The sequence below is a fragment of the Musca domestica genome, unplaced genomic scaffold, assembly GCF_030504385.1.
Source record: "Musca domestica strain aabys unplaced genomic scaffold, Musca_domestica.polishedcontigs.V.1.1 25, whole genome shotgun sequence".
NCBI lineage: Eukaryota > Metazoa > Arthropoda > Insecta > Diptera > Muscidae > Musca > Musca domestica.
The window spans coordinates 9,496,012-9,511,479 of record NW_026712277.1 but is presented as its reverse complement, the minus strand read 5'-3'; the positions used below and the strand labels follow the sequence as shown (position 1 = coordinate 9,511,479).

The window sequence follows — 15,468 nt, the reverse complement described above, 5'->3', positions numbered from 1 at the left end:
TTGCACCGACTTTTTTTCGAATTATTGCATGAAAGTACCATAAGATTTCGTTTTAGGCAAAAAGTGTCAAGAGAAGAAATATTCTATACAAAATTTCGCTATTAGTCCCCCTTTAAATTATATATCTAGCTTTGATGGTTCTGTGCGAAAATTACATTCGAATTTAAATATTTCAAATGTGCGTTACATGATTACGTTTTTAACTGTTATTTGAATGGCGTTTTATATCTGAGTCCAAATTGACGATAATATTTAATTTTTTGAGGAAAGTGTCAAAGGCAAGAAGGTTCTTGATCAAATTTCACTATAAGCCTCCAAAGAAAAGAAATCTCTATATCCATTGTATATCAAGAAAATATTTGCATCAATGTAGTCAAAAAAAAAAAAAAAAAAAAAAAAAAAAAAATCCGAATTTTTTCGATAAATTTTTTCTCTGACTTTTTTCGAGTTTATGCATGAAAGTGACATTAAATTTCATTTTAGCTAAAAAGTATCGGAAGAAGAAATGATCTACACAAAATTTCACTATGAATCTCAGAACAAACCATATACCTAGGTGCAATAGTTTGTTACGAACATTCCATTACAAATTTATATATTACAAGTGAAAATGAAAAAACGGGGCTTTAAATTTTTCGTAAATAATTTAAGACCTGTTGTGGTGTTTTTTTTTATTTTCAACCTCTAACATCCTTGACTCATTACCACCCTGAGAATGGGGCATATTATGTGAAAGCGTTTTTGTTGTTTTTTCTCTGTTCACCAGGCATGTGACGACGAATACTTTGTGTTCTCAACATGACATGACGATGGTGATGACGACGACGGCATTCAACCCTTGATACCCTGAAAAAAGCCAAGAAACTAGGTCAATGCATGCTCAATTATAGTATAGACGACAAGCTAACGAGAGAGAAAAAAAATACATTCAGCTGCTGGCCAACAAAAGCCAGGGGCTGGGGGGAGGTGGTGCTTGAAACCCCGAGAATATTGAAAGGTGACTGGCAGTCATAAAACAAAACATTCGAATTCTTAGAAATGCTCCCCACCAAAGCTGAGCGGGCAGGGGCACTGAGCCTATAGAGGGTCGGGTCACTAGCGAGCAAACATTTGAATATTCCATTGCTAATTTGTGCTTCTTTTTTCATCTCTTCTTTTGCAGCTGCTCTTCTGGACAAATTGTAAATATTTTTGGTATTTCTTTACCAAGACCCAATCACTACCGCTAAATCGCCATCGAGGTAGAGAACCAAACACCCTGCTGCCCAAGGCCAACACGCGAGGGGATTGGCCGAGGAGAAACGGTGCCCCTGGATGTGCGGCACCGTTTGAGCGGAAAATGTAAATAGAAGCAAAAAATATTTATTTTCTCTGCCACACTTTTTTAAATGTCGCCAAACGCAACAACAACGGCAAGAACAAGATTTACGGGTCACCACAAAGTTTAGGATGAATTTGTCCTCAATGATGTACCGGCTAAATCATGCGCAAGGACAAAAGCTGTCGTTGCCGCCCAGCGAACAACAACAGCAGCAGCAGCAACAACAACAATCAACACCACAACAACAGCAGCAAGTCATACCCAGTCATATTCTGTTGCAACAACAACTGGATGCTGCCGCCAGTTCAGCAGCTGTGGCGGCCAGCAATGCTGCCGCTGCTGCAGGAGGGGATGCTGCCAATGTTTTCATAGCCAATTTTGCTGGTGGCTCTGCATCAACGCTGGATGCAACGGCGGAAGCCGGTAACTCCAATCCAGTTCGCAATTTGATACACATCCAACAGCAGCATGCCGTTGCCGCAGCCGCTGCCGCCACACGCCAGCTAAACAACAATGTAAGCAATATTGTCATTAGTTCGGTAGACTCGCTCGCCAGTGCTTCCGTCGAAGAGAAAATCAAACTATTAAAGACTGCCATTAAATCGGAACCCCTACATGACATTTCCAGCGCAACAACAACTGCAGCAGCATTGGCGGCGGCGGGCAGCAGTAGCAATCACAGCCAGGCCGCCAATCTCAGCAGCGATTGCAAGGAAGAGTTCATAAGTCTGGCGGCCTGTTCGGCCCTGGCCAACATTGCCCCCTCAACAGCAGCAGCACTTAAAACGGGAACTTTGGCATTGAAAACGGCAACGGGTATTGCTGCTGTCAATGCCAGCACAGTGGCGGGATCTACACAAGTTACCATAACGACCGCACCAAGCGGTGCTGGTGGCAGTTCAACAAGCAATGTGGCGGCAGCTGCTGGTGGCTCTGCAGATCCTTCCAATGGCAGTTCAGCGGTTTTTCTGCCCTCAAAACGAGCCCGTTTGGAATTGTAAGTTTTGGTCCCTCAATTTTCTCGAATTGCATGGTTTCAATGGTTTTTTTCTTTGCAGAAGGGAAGAATGGATTTCCACACCTAGTCCCGGCAGTGTACCCAGCACTGCACCTTTAAGTCCATCTTCAGCCTCTCAAAATCACATTTATGGCGCAAATTTATCGAATGGATACTCATCGCCCATGTCGGCGGGTAGTTATGACCCGTTTTCGCCAAATGGGAAACAAGGTAGGTGGAAATGAGAAATCTTCAAATTAACCTTTAAATGAATATAAGTTGTGGGTGAAATATTCAGAAAATTAAGACGTGGAGGATTGGATTTCAGATTGAATATTACGGAAGTATTTAATAAATGTCAATGAAGCTGAAAGTCAGGGTTTTTTGAGTTACTCCCAAATTGTGGAATTCGTGAAAATTAATCTGCAATATAAGTATATGAGAAAACATAAAATTTTACGCGTCAACTTATAGTAAACACTATTTCAAATAATTAGGTTAAATCCGCCAGCTTGAGCTAAGTATTAAATCAAATTATTTCAATAGTAGCTGAAAAAGGTCCAACATAAATGAGTAGAAAATTCATATTAATATTTCGTCTGTTTTCCTTTTGATTTTATTACTTCACCCAGGCATTGAATGGTCAAGAGTTTTTTAATTCGTCCTGAATGGTTTGAGATGATTTTAACAGGAAATGTGTATATTTCGAAGTTTTTTCATTCAAATATTCCGAAATATGTTCAATATTGTTGTTTTGTGAGGTTTGCGATGAATGGTCTACCACTTTTGGAGTCCTAAAAAGCTTCCACTCATTCATAATATAGCGGACGGGTTAGGATCAGAATTTCCATCCCTACATTTATTTGCAATGACTTAAGGAAACCTTCTTTCTTTATTGTACAATCAATAAACACTGGATTACCCAAACAATGCTGTTGACCTACATGCCCAGAAAATAGCAGATTACTGTATTTAGTAAAAAGGGAGTTTCCTGAAAAAATCGAGGTTGCAGAGTATTTTTTAGTCATGAAAACAACAATAACTATGGGTCAAAAATTTTACTACCAGAGAAAGGGAGATTTTCGTAGATTTGCATTCCAAAAGCTAACCTTATTCTGAAGTAGGTATGGGACTGCATGGCATCAGCTGTAGTAGGAGAACTGGTAATCGTCGAAAACACTATGGAACAGAACTTGCAGCTTAAGGATGTTATGTTAGAGGAGTGGAAAAACATACGCTCACATATTACCAAAAATTGTTACATACGATACTCTAAGGATTGAAATCAGTGATTAAAATGAATGGATTTCCAACAAAAAAAATTGGGAAAAGTAAAATTTGAGTAGCTATAAAATACCGGATTTTTACTTAGGGGTACCATGACTTTTGGGGAACCAAAAAATATTCCTTTTTGGTGTCATTTTGTTTGCCAAGTTCTCGTAATTTTTTATTTATTTTCATATGGATTTAAAGTGCATTATTCCAATTGTCAGACCTCGGATCCAATCAACATTTTGTTGGCAAAGAGCGGAATGAATGATGCAGAATCGCATACGCCATTGTCAGAAAGACACTTAATGTATTTATTTGCTAATCACACGTCTGAACATTTTTATAGAAATTCGTGAAAATGTCGAAATGCTATAAATCCATCAATATTCGATATATAGTCCATATATTTTACATCACTTAGTTTTCCTTATAAAAAGATGGCTCAAATCAGGATTAAAACTCGTATTGGCGGGACCTTTGAAGGTGTTCAAAATATCTTTTAAAGAACTGTAAAAAATCTGGCAGTGGGATAAACCAAAAAATCGTATTTCTCCCCGACGGGGAATTGAACCCCGGTCTCCCGCGTGACAGGCGGGGATACTAACCACTATACTATCGAGGATGTTGAACGAACGTGGGAAAATACAAAATATAAATGGAGATTGTCTTGTAGAATTATAAACCAATGCTAAATTATATATCTATTCATAATTATAATTTATTTTTTAAATTCTCTTCATAAATAATAAAAATCATAATCATGAAAAAAGACAAAAACAAAAATATCGTTTGTTAAAACAACCACCTAAATAATATGTTCCTTAAGTGAAATTTTGAGTGTTTGCAGATTGAAATCGTAAGCGAAAATCATATGAAAGACAGGGTTACTAGCTACTATACTATCGAGGAAAAAAATCTACGGAAAATCCAAGTTTAAATTCAGATTTTATTCTATAAATATGAATCTCTACAAAATTATAGACCACTAAAGGATTCTATGAAAAAGGTTTGTTTTCGACCTCAAGTTTTTAATACCTTGTTATAGAAAAATTTGGAGTAAAATCGAAAACGAAAATCATGTCAAAGTCGGGGCTACTAATCACTATACTATCGAAGATGTTGAATGAATTTGGAAAAATACGGTTCATTCATACGCTGTTAAACTGAAGTTCTTTCTGCAATCGATATTAACATGAAGTTAAATCAATAAGAGAATATCCAGACTTAAGCACTCATTTTAAGTTCTTACAGACTTGAATCGAATATGAGAATTATCGAAAGGATAGGGCTACTAACCACTATACTATCGAGGATATAAAACAAATTTAGAGTAATACAAAATATAAATGGAGATTATAAATCTTTCCAGAATTGCAAAACTATACATCTCCACATAGTAGTTGTTAAAAACTTTTGTTCCAGAACCTGCAATAATCTACTAATTTTGCAATTTTTTTCGATATTAAAAAAAATTTAAATTCTTGCAGATCTGGAACAGAGCATTGATTTGAAATCGAATCCGAAAAAAAATTATAGACGGGGCTACTACCCACTATACTATCGAGGAAATATTAATGAAAAGCAATTTTAAATTTCAAATAATTTATGACATGGCATTAAATTTTGATAAAAATATATGAAAAATCTGAAAAAAAATATTTTGGTATCTCCCCGACGGGGAATTGAACCCCGGTCTCCCGCGTGACAGGCGGGGATACTAACCACTATACTATCGAGGATATTAACTACCACGGTCTTGAAAGGCATATTTCTACTTGGCAGCATTGCCAACTATCCCAAACAGTACACCACCATATTTATTAATTTAGTGTCACCATAATCCAACAGATGGCGCCATAAACTGAAATGCTTTTATTTTCTATTAAAAGCTTTAAAAAAGCTCTCTTATTATTTTTTTTGACATTCGGGCGCCATCTTTGGTTTAGTTGGCGCTGTTATTTTCTTGTTTCATTTGACTTGAACTACATTCAGGCTTTTCTTTTCTCCTCCTTTGTCCTTTTTTGAATGGCTGATGGCGGGTCGTTCGGTTACCAAAGCAACCAGAATATTTTCGTCAAATGCCAAAGTTAATGCTTCTCTCCCAGCCACCAACCACTACACCCACAGGATAAAGACCTTTCCCAAAAAATATTGTTGTGAAAAAAATATTCATTGTCCTTCTACCAAATTTAACATCGTCAAGGACGATGAGCTTGGCTGGCTGGCTGTGTGTGTGTGGAACAAAGAAAGTCTGGCATTCAGCAGCAGCAGAACAAATGGCCTGATTGAGAGAATTCCACTTGTGTGTGTGTGTGAGTGTACATAATTCCTGTGTATATGTAGTATATATACATTCGTGGGACTATATACTTTCGTATACATCATTGGGCTCCATGCACATACAGTGGTGGCCATATCATATGCAACTGAAATCTAACCTTTACCAAAAACCGTGAAAAAATTTTCTGAAAACAAAATTATGCAATTATTTTTTTAAATATTATTTTTTATTGCTTGTAGTTTAAGAAAAAAACATATACTCCATAGATATTCAATTCATTTATAAAAAAAGATTAGAAAAAGATATTCAGTCTTATTATGAAGTGGCCAAAACATATGCAACTAATTAAATCGAGCTCAGTAAAGTGCAAATAAAGTTAATATTTTGTTGCAAATCCGTTGTTGTCGATTACAGCCTGACATCTTCGAGGCATTGACGCTATATGATTGTCAATGACGCTTTTTGGGATTGATTTCCAGGCATCTTCCAGCCGGCAAAATAAAACATCTAAACTTGTACAATTTTCTCGATCAATTTTTTTGTTTACAATTTCCCACAGATTCTCTATTGGGTTTAAATCTGGGGATTGGGGTGGCCATTCCATTACCGTAACTCTATTATCGGCAAACCACGATTTGACCACCTTCGAAGCGTGTTTGGGGTCGTTGTCCTGTTGAAAGACCCACCCCAATGTCATATTATATTCTGCGTATGCGAGCATTACCCTTTGCAATATGTCTTTATACATAAATCTATCCATAATACCAACAATTCTATGCAGTGGGCCAACTCCAGCACCAGAAAAACAACCCCACACCATTATATTGCCCCCTCCATGATTGACCGTTTTTTTACAGTAACGTGCTTCGAGTCGTTTTCCTTCTGGTCGCCTTACATAGCACATGCCATCGCTACCAATGATGTTAAATTTGGACTCATCACTAAATAATATAGTTCTCCATTTACTTTCTGTCCAATTTATATGAGCTTTAGCAAATTCCAAACGCTTTTTCTGGTTTCGCTTGAATATCAGTGGTTTTTTTGCAGGACGTCTTGCGCAGAGGGAGGCTTGTAAAAGTCTTCTACGGATGGTGCGAGCAGAAACTGGCAACTGAAATCTTTCCACTATCTTAGAGGAAGATATAAATGGGTCTTTTTTCACGTGTCTGATTATTAATTTGTCCGTCCGATCGCTTGTTTTTCGACTTCGACCACCACGGTGTATAACAGAGACTTGTGAATTTTTTTTGTAATTATTAATGATGCGCGATATGGAGCTTTTATGAACGGTATATTTCTCGGCAATACATTTCTGTGATAATCCAGAAGAATACGCAGTCACAATTCGTTGTCTGAGCTCAAGTCCAAATTTATCGCGTGCCATTTTTGAACAAACTCTATTTTAGCTTTGTGAAAAAAGCAACGCAATAAAAATGTGAAGGTAGCTTTAAATCTCTTTACGTAGTGTCTCTAGCTAATAATAAGAAGAACAATAGAACAAATGAAATTGTAAAAATGCCGTTATTTAAACCAAATATATAAAGTTGCATATGTTTTGACCACACCAAATTTCATATTTGTCAACAAAACACCTGTAAACATAGAGATATAAACAAAAGATGCACATTTTGATAATAATTTGAAATCGTAAGAACGTATTGACTATAATTAACCCATCTTTATATACTTCGTTGTGAAATTTACAAATTTATATAGCCTTTTAACGTAGATGAATCTTAGTTGCATATGATATGGCCACCACTGTACACACACATTCTTAGAAATTTATTATGGTGGAAAAGTTGAAGGTCACCAGACAGACGTCTATGTCATCACGTTTGTTGTCTTCTTTGAAGAAATCTCCCCGAAAAAAAGTGCTTGAACTTGCAGAATGTGGGGGATAGGTTTGTGGGTTATATGGCAGCAGACAGGGCATGACTGTGCGGAAAATCAGAAAACTCCAACCACGGTCTTGCCACCAACTCATCCTCCGACTCTGCTCCTGTGCTTGCTGCTTCCTTCCACCTTGACATATAACGCAACGACCTTTTTCTTGAGTTCGTTGTTTTTGTTGCTTGTGCACTTTGATGCCATGACAAGGCAAATAACGGGGATTTGTTGTCTTCCAATTGTGCTTTGCTTACATACCCTGCAGTTTGGCTTTTTTGCTTTAAGAAGTGGCAAGGTGTTTGCCGGCATGTGCTGGCATTTGCCTTACTTTGTGTTGGGGACTCAGGCTATCGCCCCCACACTTTCTGAAAATTGTGTTGCTTTTTTTCAAAACCCGCTGTATTTGCTAGGATTCAGACACTGAGCCGGCATGAATGGTTGGTGTGGCTGGCTGTCTGCTTCTCTGTCAGTCGTTCTGGCGGTCGCTTGGTTTTGTCATAGAAATGCCATGAATTTATATTTATTTTTGCCCGTCCAGCAAACACATCTTGCCACCCTGTTGCTGCTGCTGCTCCTCTTCGGACTTTTATTTTATTTGGCAAATTAATGGGTTTTGGGTGTGCTTTTTTTGTGTCGAACACGCGCAGGATGTAAGGCGTAGCAAAAAAGCATACTTATATACATTTCCAATATGTATGTATGTATGTATGTATGTATGTATATATGTACACATTTATTGCTGTATATATTTAGAAGATTGTTGTTATTATTTTTTCCCATTTTTGTACATATTTACGTCTGTGAATGGATGGTTTCGGCTTCGTGGTTTACATTGTTGGCCATTTTTAAATTGCTGTTAGTTACTTTGTTGCCAAATGACTTTAAGCCCATTGGAATAGAAACGCTAACGCTTGGAATATTAAGTTCGATGATGATGATGGGTTGTAGGTTGGATATTTAGTTACGTCTAAGGACATCACTTTCATTAAGAAGACATCGAACTTGGTGGGGGCGGTGTAGAAAGAGGGTAAGAAAGTTTAAATTGCATGGAATCCTTTGGGGGCTTGGAGGGGCTCTCCATGAAATTAACTGCTCCTTTTGACATAGGAAATTATTTGTGGGGAAATGTACAATAACCGGCGGGTCATTAGCATTGGTTTGTGGCCTTTTCAGAATTCAGTTTTTCAAACTGTTAGATTTCATTCATTCGAAATGGAAATTGTTGATTATATAAATGGGGTGGAAGTCTGTTTCACAGCCATTCCGGATGATTCCTACTGACAAACAATTAATTTTTCAATGTTAAATGAAGAAAAACGTAAGAAAAGTAATAATTTCGGAGAGGAGCCTGCTCCATGCTTCGCCTGATACGGACTTGCTGCGAAATTCATATTATGCTGATATTCTATTTGATCAGAGATTGGCTAGTATATCTTCATCGGTACGTACACAGAAATGCATTTTTGGAACCATTTGGGGGGTCCGACTGGAAAAAAATGAAAAAGTGGCTATTTTCGAGGGTCTTGGGACCGAAAGTCCCATTCTCTATACCCTAAAGCAGATAGTAATAATATGTCTTTTTGCATTTGTTTGTAACATGGATAAGGAGGCGAGATAGACCCATAGTTACTTTTGTGGATCTTCATAGAATCACTTTCTGAGTCGATTTATGCATGTCAGTCAGTCCGTCCGTCCGTCCGTCCATAAATTCTTGTCAAGAAAATGCATGTACCGGACATCAGATACTCCTCGAAAATACCTCTGTTAAATTTTATTATGATCGGTTCAGATTTGGATATAGCTCCCATACAGGGTGAGATGAAAAAACTGCAACCAATTTCAGACTGCTGTCATTTCTAAGCCACTCGTCCGACAGCTGTTAAAATTATTCCAGACACAGCTCAATATATTGTTTAGAAGTGTACAAAAGCATTTTTGTGAGAATTTTCCAGAAAAAAAGTTATTCGCGATGGAATTCAAGCGGGATAGTGTGATTTCTTTATATTTGGCTGGAAAACCGACCACAAGTGGCTATCGTTAGAGCACTTCAGCATTTATTCAGAAATGTGAATAAATCTTCTGTGTCAAGGAGGTGGATGGAAGAAACCAGCAACATTAGCAGAAATGGTTGGAAAAGTAAAGAAGTGACTTGATCGAAACCCGCATTGCAGTGGCCGAAACATGGCTCGTGAGCTGAATATATCGCAATATTCCATTCGGCAAACATTGAAAAATAAGCTCGGGGTAAAGCCTTTGATATTCCAAAAAGTGCAAAACTTACACCGCAACAGAAAGGAAATAGACTCAAGGAAGTGGGCGGAAAAAAACAGCAACATCAGCAGAACTGGTTCGGGACTTGATCAAAACCCGTGTCGCAGTGGCCGAAAAATTACTCGTGGGCTGAACGTATCGCAATATACCATTCGGCAAATATTGAAAAATGAGCTCGGGGTAAAGCCATTGAAATTTCAAAAAGTGCAGGAACTTACACCGCAACAAAAAGAAAATAGACTCAAAAGAGCTACAGAGTTGCTTCGCTTTGGCCGAGAGTGGTGAACTACCGAATTTGGTTCTCTCCGATGAGAAAACATTCGTTGTCCAGCAGTTTGTAAACAAATAAAATGATCCGCTCGCGTTTACTTCCCAAAGAGGTTAGCTGAAAATTTGCACCTTCGGTTGGCCACCAGAACTCAATCCTCAAGCCGGCCATGGTGATGTTGTGGGCCCCCATAACAGCCGATCGTCGCTCTCCCTTAGTATTAATCGACCGTGGCATCAGAATAAATGCCGAATATTATCGCGAAAATATTCTGGAGGGTGTATTAAAGCCTTGGTCACGCAAACTTTTTGGCCGCAGGCCTTGGACAATCCAACAGAACTCAGCACCATCGCACTTAGCACGCCCCACCCTAAAATGGTTACAAAATGAGATTCCTCTCTTCATTTCCAGCCCACAATGGCCACCAAAAACCCCCGGATAACAATCCGTTGGACTATTGTGTCTGGAGTATTTTGGAAAGCAAGATTGGCACTAAAAATACCAAGGAGTCGATCACCTCCAGCAAGCGCTTCGCCGGGAATGGGCCAAATATCGCAGATCAACATTCGGGCAGCGTGGGACGGTTTCATTGCCCGTTTGAAGGCCATAATTCGTGCCAAAGGTGACCAATTCGAACAAATCTAAACTTATTCTAAAATTCGATGCTATTTCCGACATTTTTTTTTTTGCTAAATTTAAAAAAAAAAATGTTGACATTATGGCGTTTTATTGATCTATTCTTGATCAGCGTAAAATTCTAAGTAGATTTAGCGACGCTCGTCTTTCCGTCTGCCTGTCTGTCTATTGTAATCTGCCTATCTTTCGAACGAATTGAGATAGAAGGCTAAAATTTTGCACACATGTTTATTTTTCCAGTAGGCAGGTTAAGTTCGTAAATGGACCATGTAGGTCCTCGTTTTCATATAGCCCCCATATAACGGTACCTCCCGATATTCGGTATTTTGATGATTTTAGCGACATTATTCACCGGATTTGTTTCAAATTACGTATTTGAAGTTCGTAATGGATACTACAGCCTATGACAGAAAATTGTCTGTGCAGGTCCACGTCTTCGTATAGCCCCCATATAACGGTACCTCCGGTGTTTCGATGATTTTAGCGCCATTATTCACCGGCATTGTTTCAAATTACGTATTTAGGGTTCGTAATGGGAACTACAGTCTGTGACAGAAAAATGTCTATGCAGGTCCAGGTCTTCGTATAGGCCCCATATATCAGTACCTTCCTATATTCGGTATTTTGACAAGTTTAGGTACAATACCTACCGAAATTGTTTGAGATGTCGTATTTGACGTTAGTAATGGATGCTATAGCCTGTAACATAAAATTGTCTATGCTGGTCCAGGTCTTCGCACTGCTCCGATATAACGGTACCTCCCTATATACGATATTTTGATAATTTTAACTTCATTATTCACCGTTTATTTACTATGACAAACAGTGCCTATGAGGTCCACGTCGTATAGACCCTAATATAACGGCTATTCATTTGGTATTTTTAAAATTTTAACAGAATTTTTTAAGGATTTTATTTTTTGAAAATTTCCAAATTCGTTTCAAATAGTGGAGGGTATAAGAATATCGAATATTTACTGTATTCATTATGTCAATTTATGGAATCAAAAATAAATTATTTAAAAATGAAAAATTAAAAAAAAATTGTAAATCTCCCCGACGGGGAATTGAACCCCGGTCTCCCGCGTGACAGGCGGGGATACTAACCACTATACTATCGAGGATGTTGTTTGGATTCTAACAAATTGTGTATTTATGCTCTATGCGCAAAGAAAAGCAGAGATCACAAAAATACATAGAGACTATTTCTATCTTTTGACCGAAAATGTGTGTAAATGTGTCTGTGGTCACAAATTCTGGTGTCTGAAGATTTATGAGCAGCAAATTTCAAATAACCCAAAATTCTTGCAGTGTAGAATTTTTGATTAAAAATTAATTGTTGTAAATTTGTTGTTAATTAAGGTAAAAATACATGCCATACATCGGTATGGAATTTTATTGTTCCAGTTCTAAAAAAAATAAAACCTGTTGAAGGGACATTGCCCTGCATTTTATATCTCGTCGATCTTTATCAATTTCCAAAAAATACACAATTTTTTGTTCTGAAAAACTCATTAATTCACCAAATTTCGCTTTTTTTGCACTTGGCTTACATCTCTGATAAATTTGAGACATGAAATAAAATCGACAGCACAGAAAGAAAAATATCCAATCAATTTTTAATTGTTTGCAATTTTTTTTTCTTATTTTTTGTAATTTTTATCAACAACAAAAGTGAGACAGACAGACAGAATGCCAAAAGATAATTTATTATTTTTGGCTACCTCGCAAAAAACAAAAGATATTTAAGTAGATTTTTTTTCTTTTGTAACAAAAGATAATAAAATTACGCATTACTGTGTGTTTTTTCTTTTCCATCGTTCTCCTCCAGTCCGGCGAATATTGCATTCACGTGTCGCCATTTGGCAAATGTTTTTCTTAAGCTAGGCCAACCGAAACTCAATTAGATAAAATAATGGAGTTTTTTTTTGGACTGCAAGAATATTTTTAGTTTTCTAATAACGATTATCAACAGGAAGTTCAATTATTTCATAAAAATATATATTTTGTAAAAAAAAGATAAGAAGGAGAAGGATATACACATATGGGAGCATTATGACGGCGACTGTTTTATACCCTACCAAAAAGACGGAAAACTAAAAAATTTTAGCTATTTGAAATATAGACAAAAAATCGTATAAAAATATATAAAGATTTCAATTCTGATCGTTCGACTTTCAGGCAGATGAGAAAGCACTCAAATCCAACACCATTGAATCTAGCATTTCCAAAAAGCCAGACACAGAGCGAGGGCAAGTGACAGGAGAGTCGAATACTTGGTATTTGGATTGTAAAAAATCTGAAGATCAAAAGGTCGACTTTAAAGCTAAAGGCAAATAGAACATCTCCTTTATACGCAGGGCTTCTTCTATACAAAGAAGACCTATTTTAAACACAAAGGATCATTTCATCCGAGTACACAGAAGACCGACCATTTCTGTTCCCAAGAAACATTTTTTTATACCTTGTTTTCTGGACATAGAGGCTGTTTTTCCCCTGCCTCAGAATACCTTAGACCTCACGAAGAACCTCTTTTTTTCCTACACCAAAGACCATTTCCTCCGAGTACGCAGAAGACCGACCATTTCTATTCCCAAAAAAAAAAAACATTTTTTTATACTTTTTTATCTGAACACGGAGACTGTTTTTCTCACCCTCAGAAGACCTTAGATCCTTTTCTCTGCTTTAAAGAAAACATGGTCTTTTTGGCACAACAATTAAGTATAGTCGTCATATAGCCGATTTTTTATAATTAAAGAAAAAAATCCAGCAGATTATGAATGTAGAACTAACAAGTTAAAAATCAGTAAGTTTGGCCGGCCCGAAACTATGAATACCCTCCACCATTTGGAACGAATTTAGAAAATTTCAAATGAATAAAATCTTTAAAAAATTCTGTTAAAATTAAAAAAACGAATATTGCCATTATATTGGGGTCTATACGACGTGGACCTACATAGGTATTGCTTGTCATAAGTCATTACCATATTCAAATTCGAAACTTGAAATAAACGGTGAATAATGTAGTTAAAATCATCAAAATATCGTATATAGGGAGGTACCGTTATATCGGAGCTGTGCGAAGACCTGGACCGGCATAGACAAGTTTCTGTCACAGGCTATAGCATCCATTACAAACTTCAAATACGACATCTCAAACAATTTCGTTGGGTATTGTACCTAAGCTCGTCAAAATACCGAATATCGGGAGGTACCTTTATATGGGGCCTATACGAAGACCTGGACGTTCATAGACAATTTTCTGTCACAGACTGTAGTTCCCATAACGAACTCTAAATACGTAATCTGAAACAAATCTGGTGAATAATGTCGCTAAAATCGTCAAAATACCGAATATCGGGAGGTACCTTTATATGGGGGCTATACGAAGACATGAACCTGCTCAAACAATATTCTGACATAGCTGTAGTATCCATTTCGAACTTCAAATACTTAATTTGAAAAAAATTCCGGTGAATAATGACGCTAAAATCATCGAAATACCGAATATTGGGAGGTACCGTTATATGGGGGCTATATGAAAACGTGGGCCTACCTGGACCATTTACGAACTTATCCTGCCTACTGGGAAAATATGCATGCGTGCAAAATTTTAGCCTTCTATCTCAATTCGTTCGAAGAATAGCGTAATTACAACAGACAGACGGACTGACAGGCAGGCAGACGGACATCGGTAAATCGTCTTAGAATTTTACGCTGATCCCGAATACATTTACTTGGGGGGGGGGGGGGGGGGGGTTTATCATGAATATTTCGAGCATTTACAAACGGAATGACAAAGCTATTATACCCCCGATAGAATGGTGGAGGGTATAAAAATCTGAAGATTAAATGGTGGATTTTTTTCGCTGAGATGAAAAAACTGCAGCCAACTTCAGACTGCTGTCATTTCTAAGCCACTCGTCCGACAGCTGTTAAAATTATTCCAGTGACAGCTTATTATATTGTTCACAAGCCTACAAAAGCAGTTTGGTGAGAATTTTCCGGAAAAAAAGTTATTCGCCATGGAATTCAAGCGTGATAGTGATATTTCGTTATATTTGGCTGGAGAACCACAGGTGGCTATCGTTAGAGCCCTCCAGTATTTAAATGTGAATACATCTTTTGTGTCTCGACCCCATCACTCTTTACTGGTAACGTAGCCCGACGTCAAGGAAGTGGACGGAAGAAAACAGCAACCTCAGCACAAATGGTTCGAAATGAAAAGAAGTGACTTTATCGAAACATGCATTGTAGTGCCCGAAAATGGGTCGTGAGCTGAATATATCGCAATATTCCATTCGGCAAATATTGAAAAATGAGCTCCTCGGGGTAAAGCCATTGAAATTCCAAAAGGGTCAAGAATTTACACCGCAACTGAAAGAAAATAGACTCAAAGGACTTAAGAGTTGCTTCGTTTGGCCGGAAGTAGTGAACTGTCTAATTTGGTTTTCTCCGATGAGAAAACATTCGTTGTCCAGCGGTTTGTATACAAACGAAATGATCCGCTCGTGTTTACTTGCCAAAGAGGT

The 15,468-nt window shown here is 37.6% G+C and overlaps 1 protein-coding gene across 1 annotated transcript in view; it reads left to right on the top strand.

Moving 5' to 3' along the window:
- Positions 1–15,468, top strand: part of LOC105262291 (ecdysone receptor) — a 188,085-nt gene that overhangs the window by 41,831 nt on the left and 130,786 nt on the right. Inside the window, exons 2-3 of the mRNA XM_059123826.1 lie at positions 1,163–2,318; positions 2,380–2,549. Coding sequence (XP_058979809.1) covers positions 1,450–2,318; positions 2,380–2,549 — 1,039 coding nt within the window. The 5' untranslated portion in view covers positions 1,163–1,449. The remainder of the gene's footprint in view (positions 1–1,162; positions 2,319–2,379; positions 2,550–15,468) is intronic.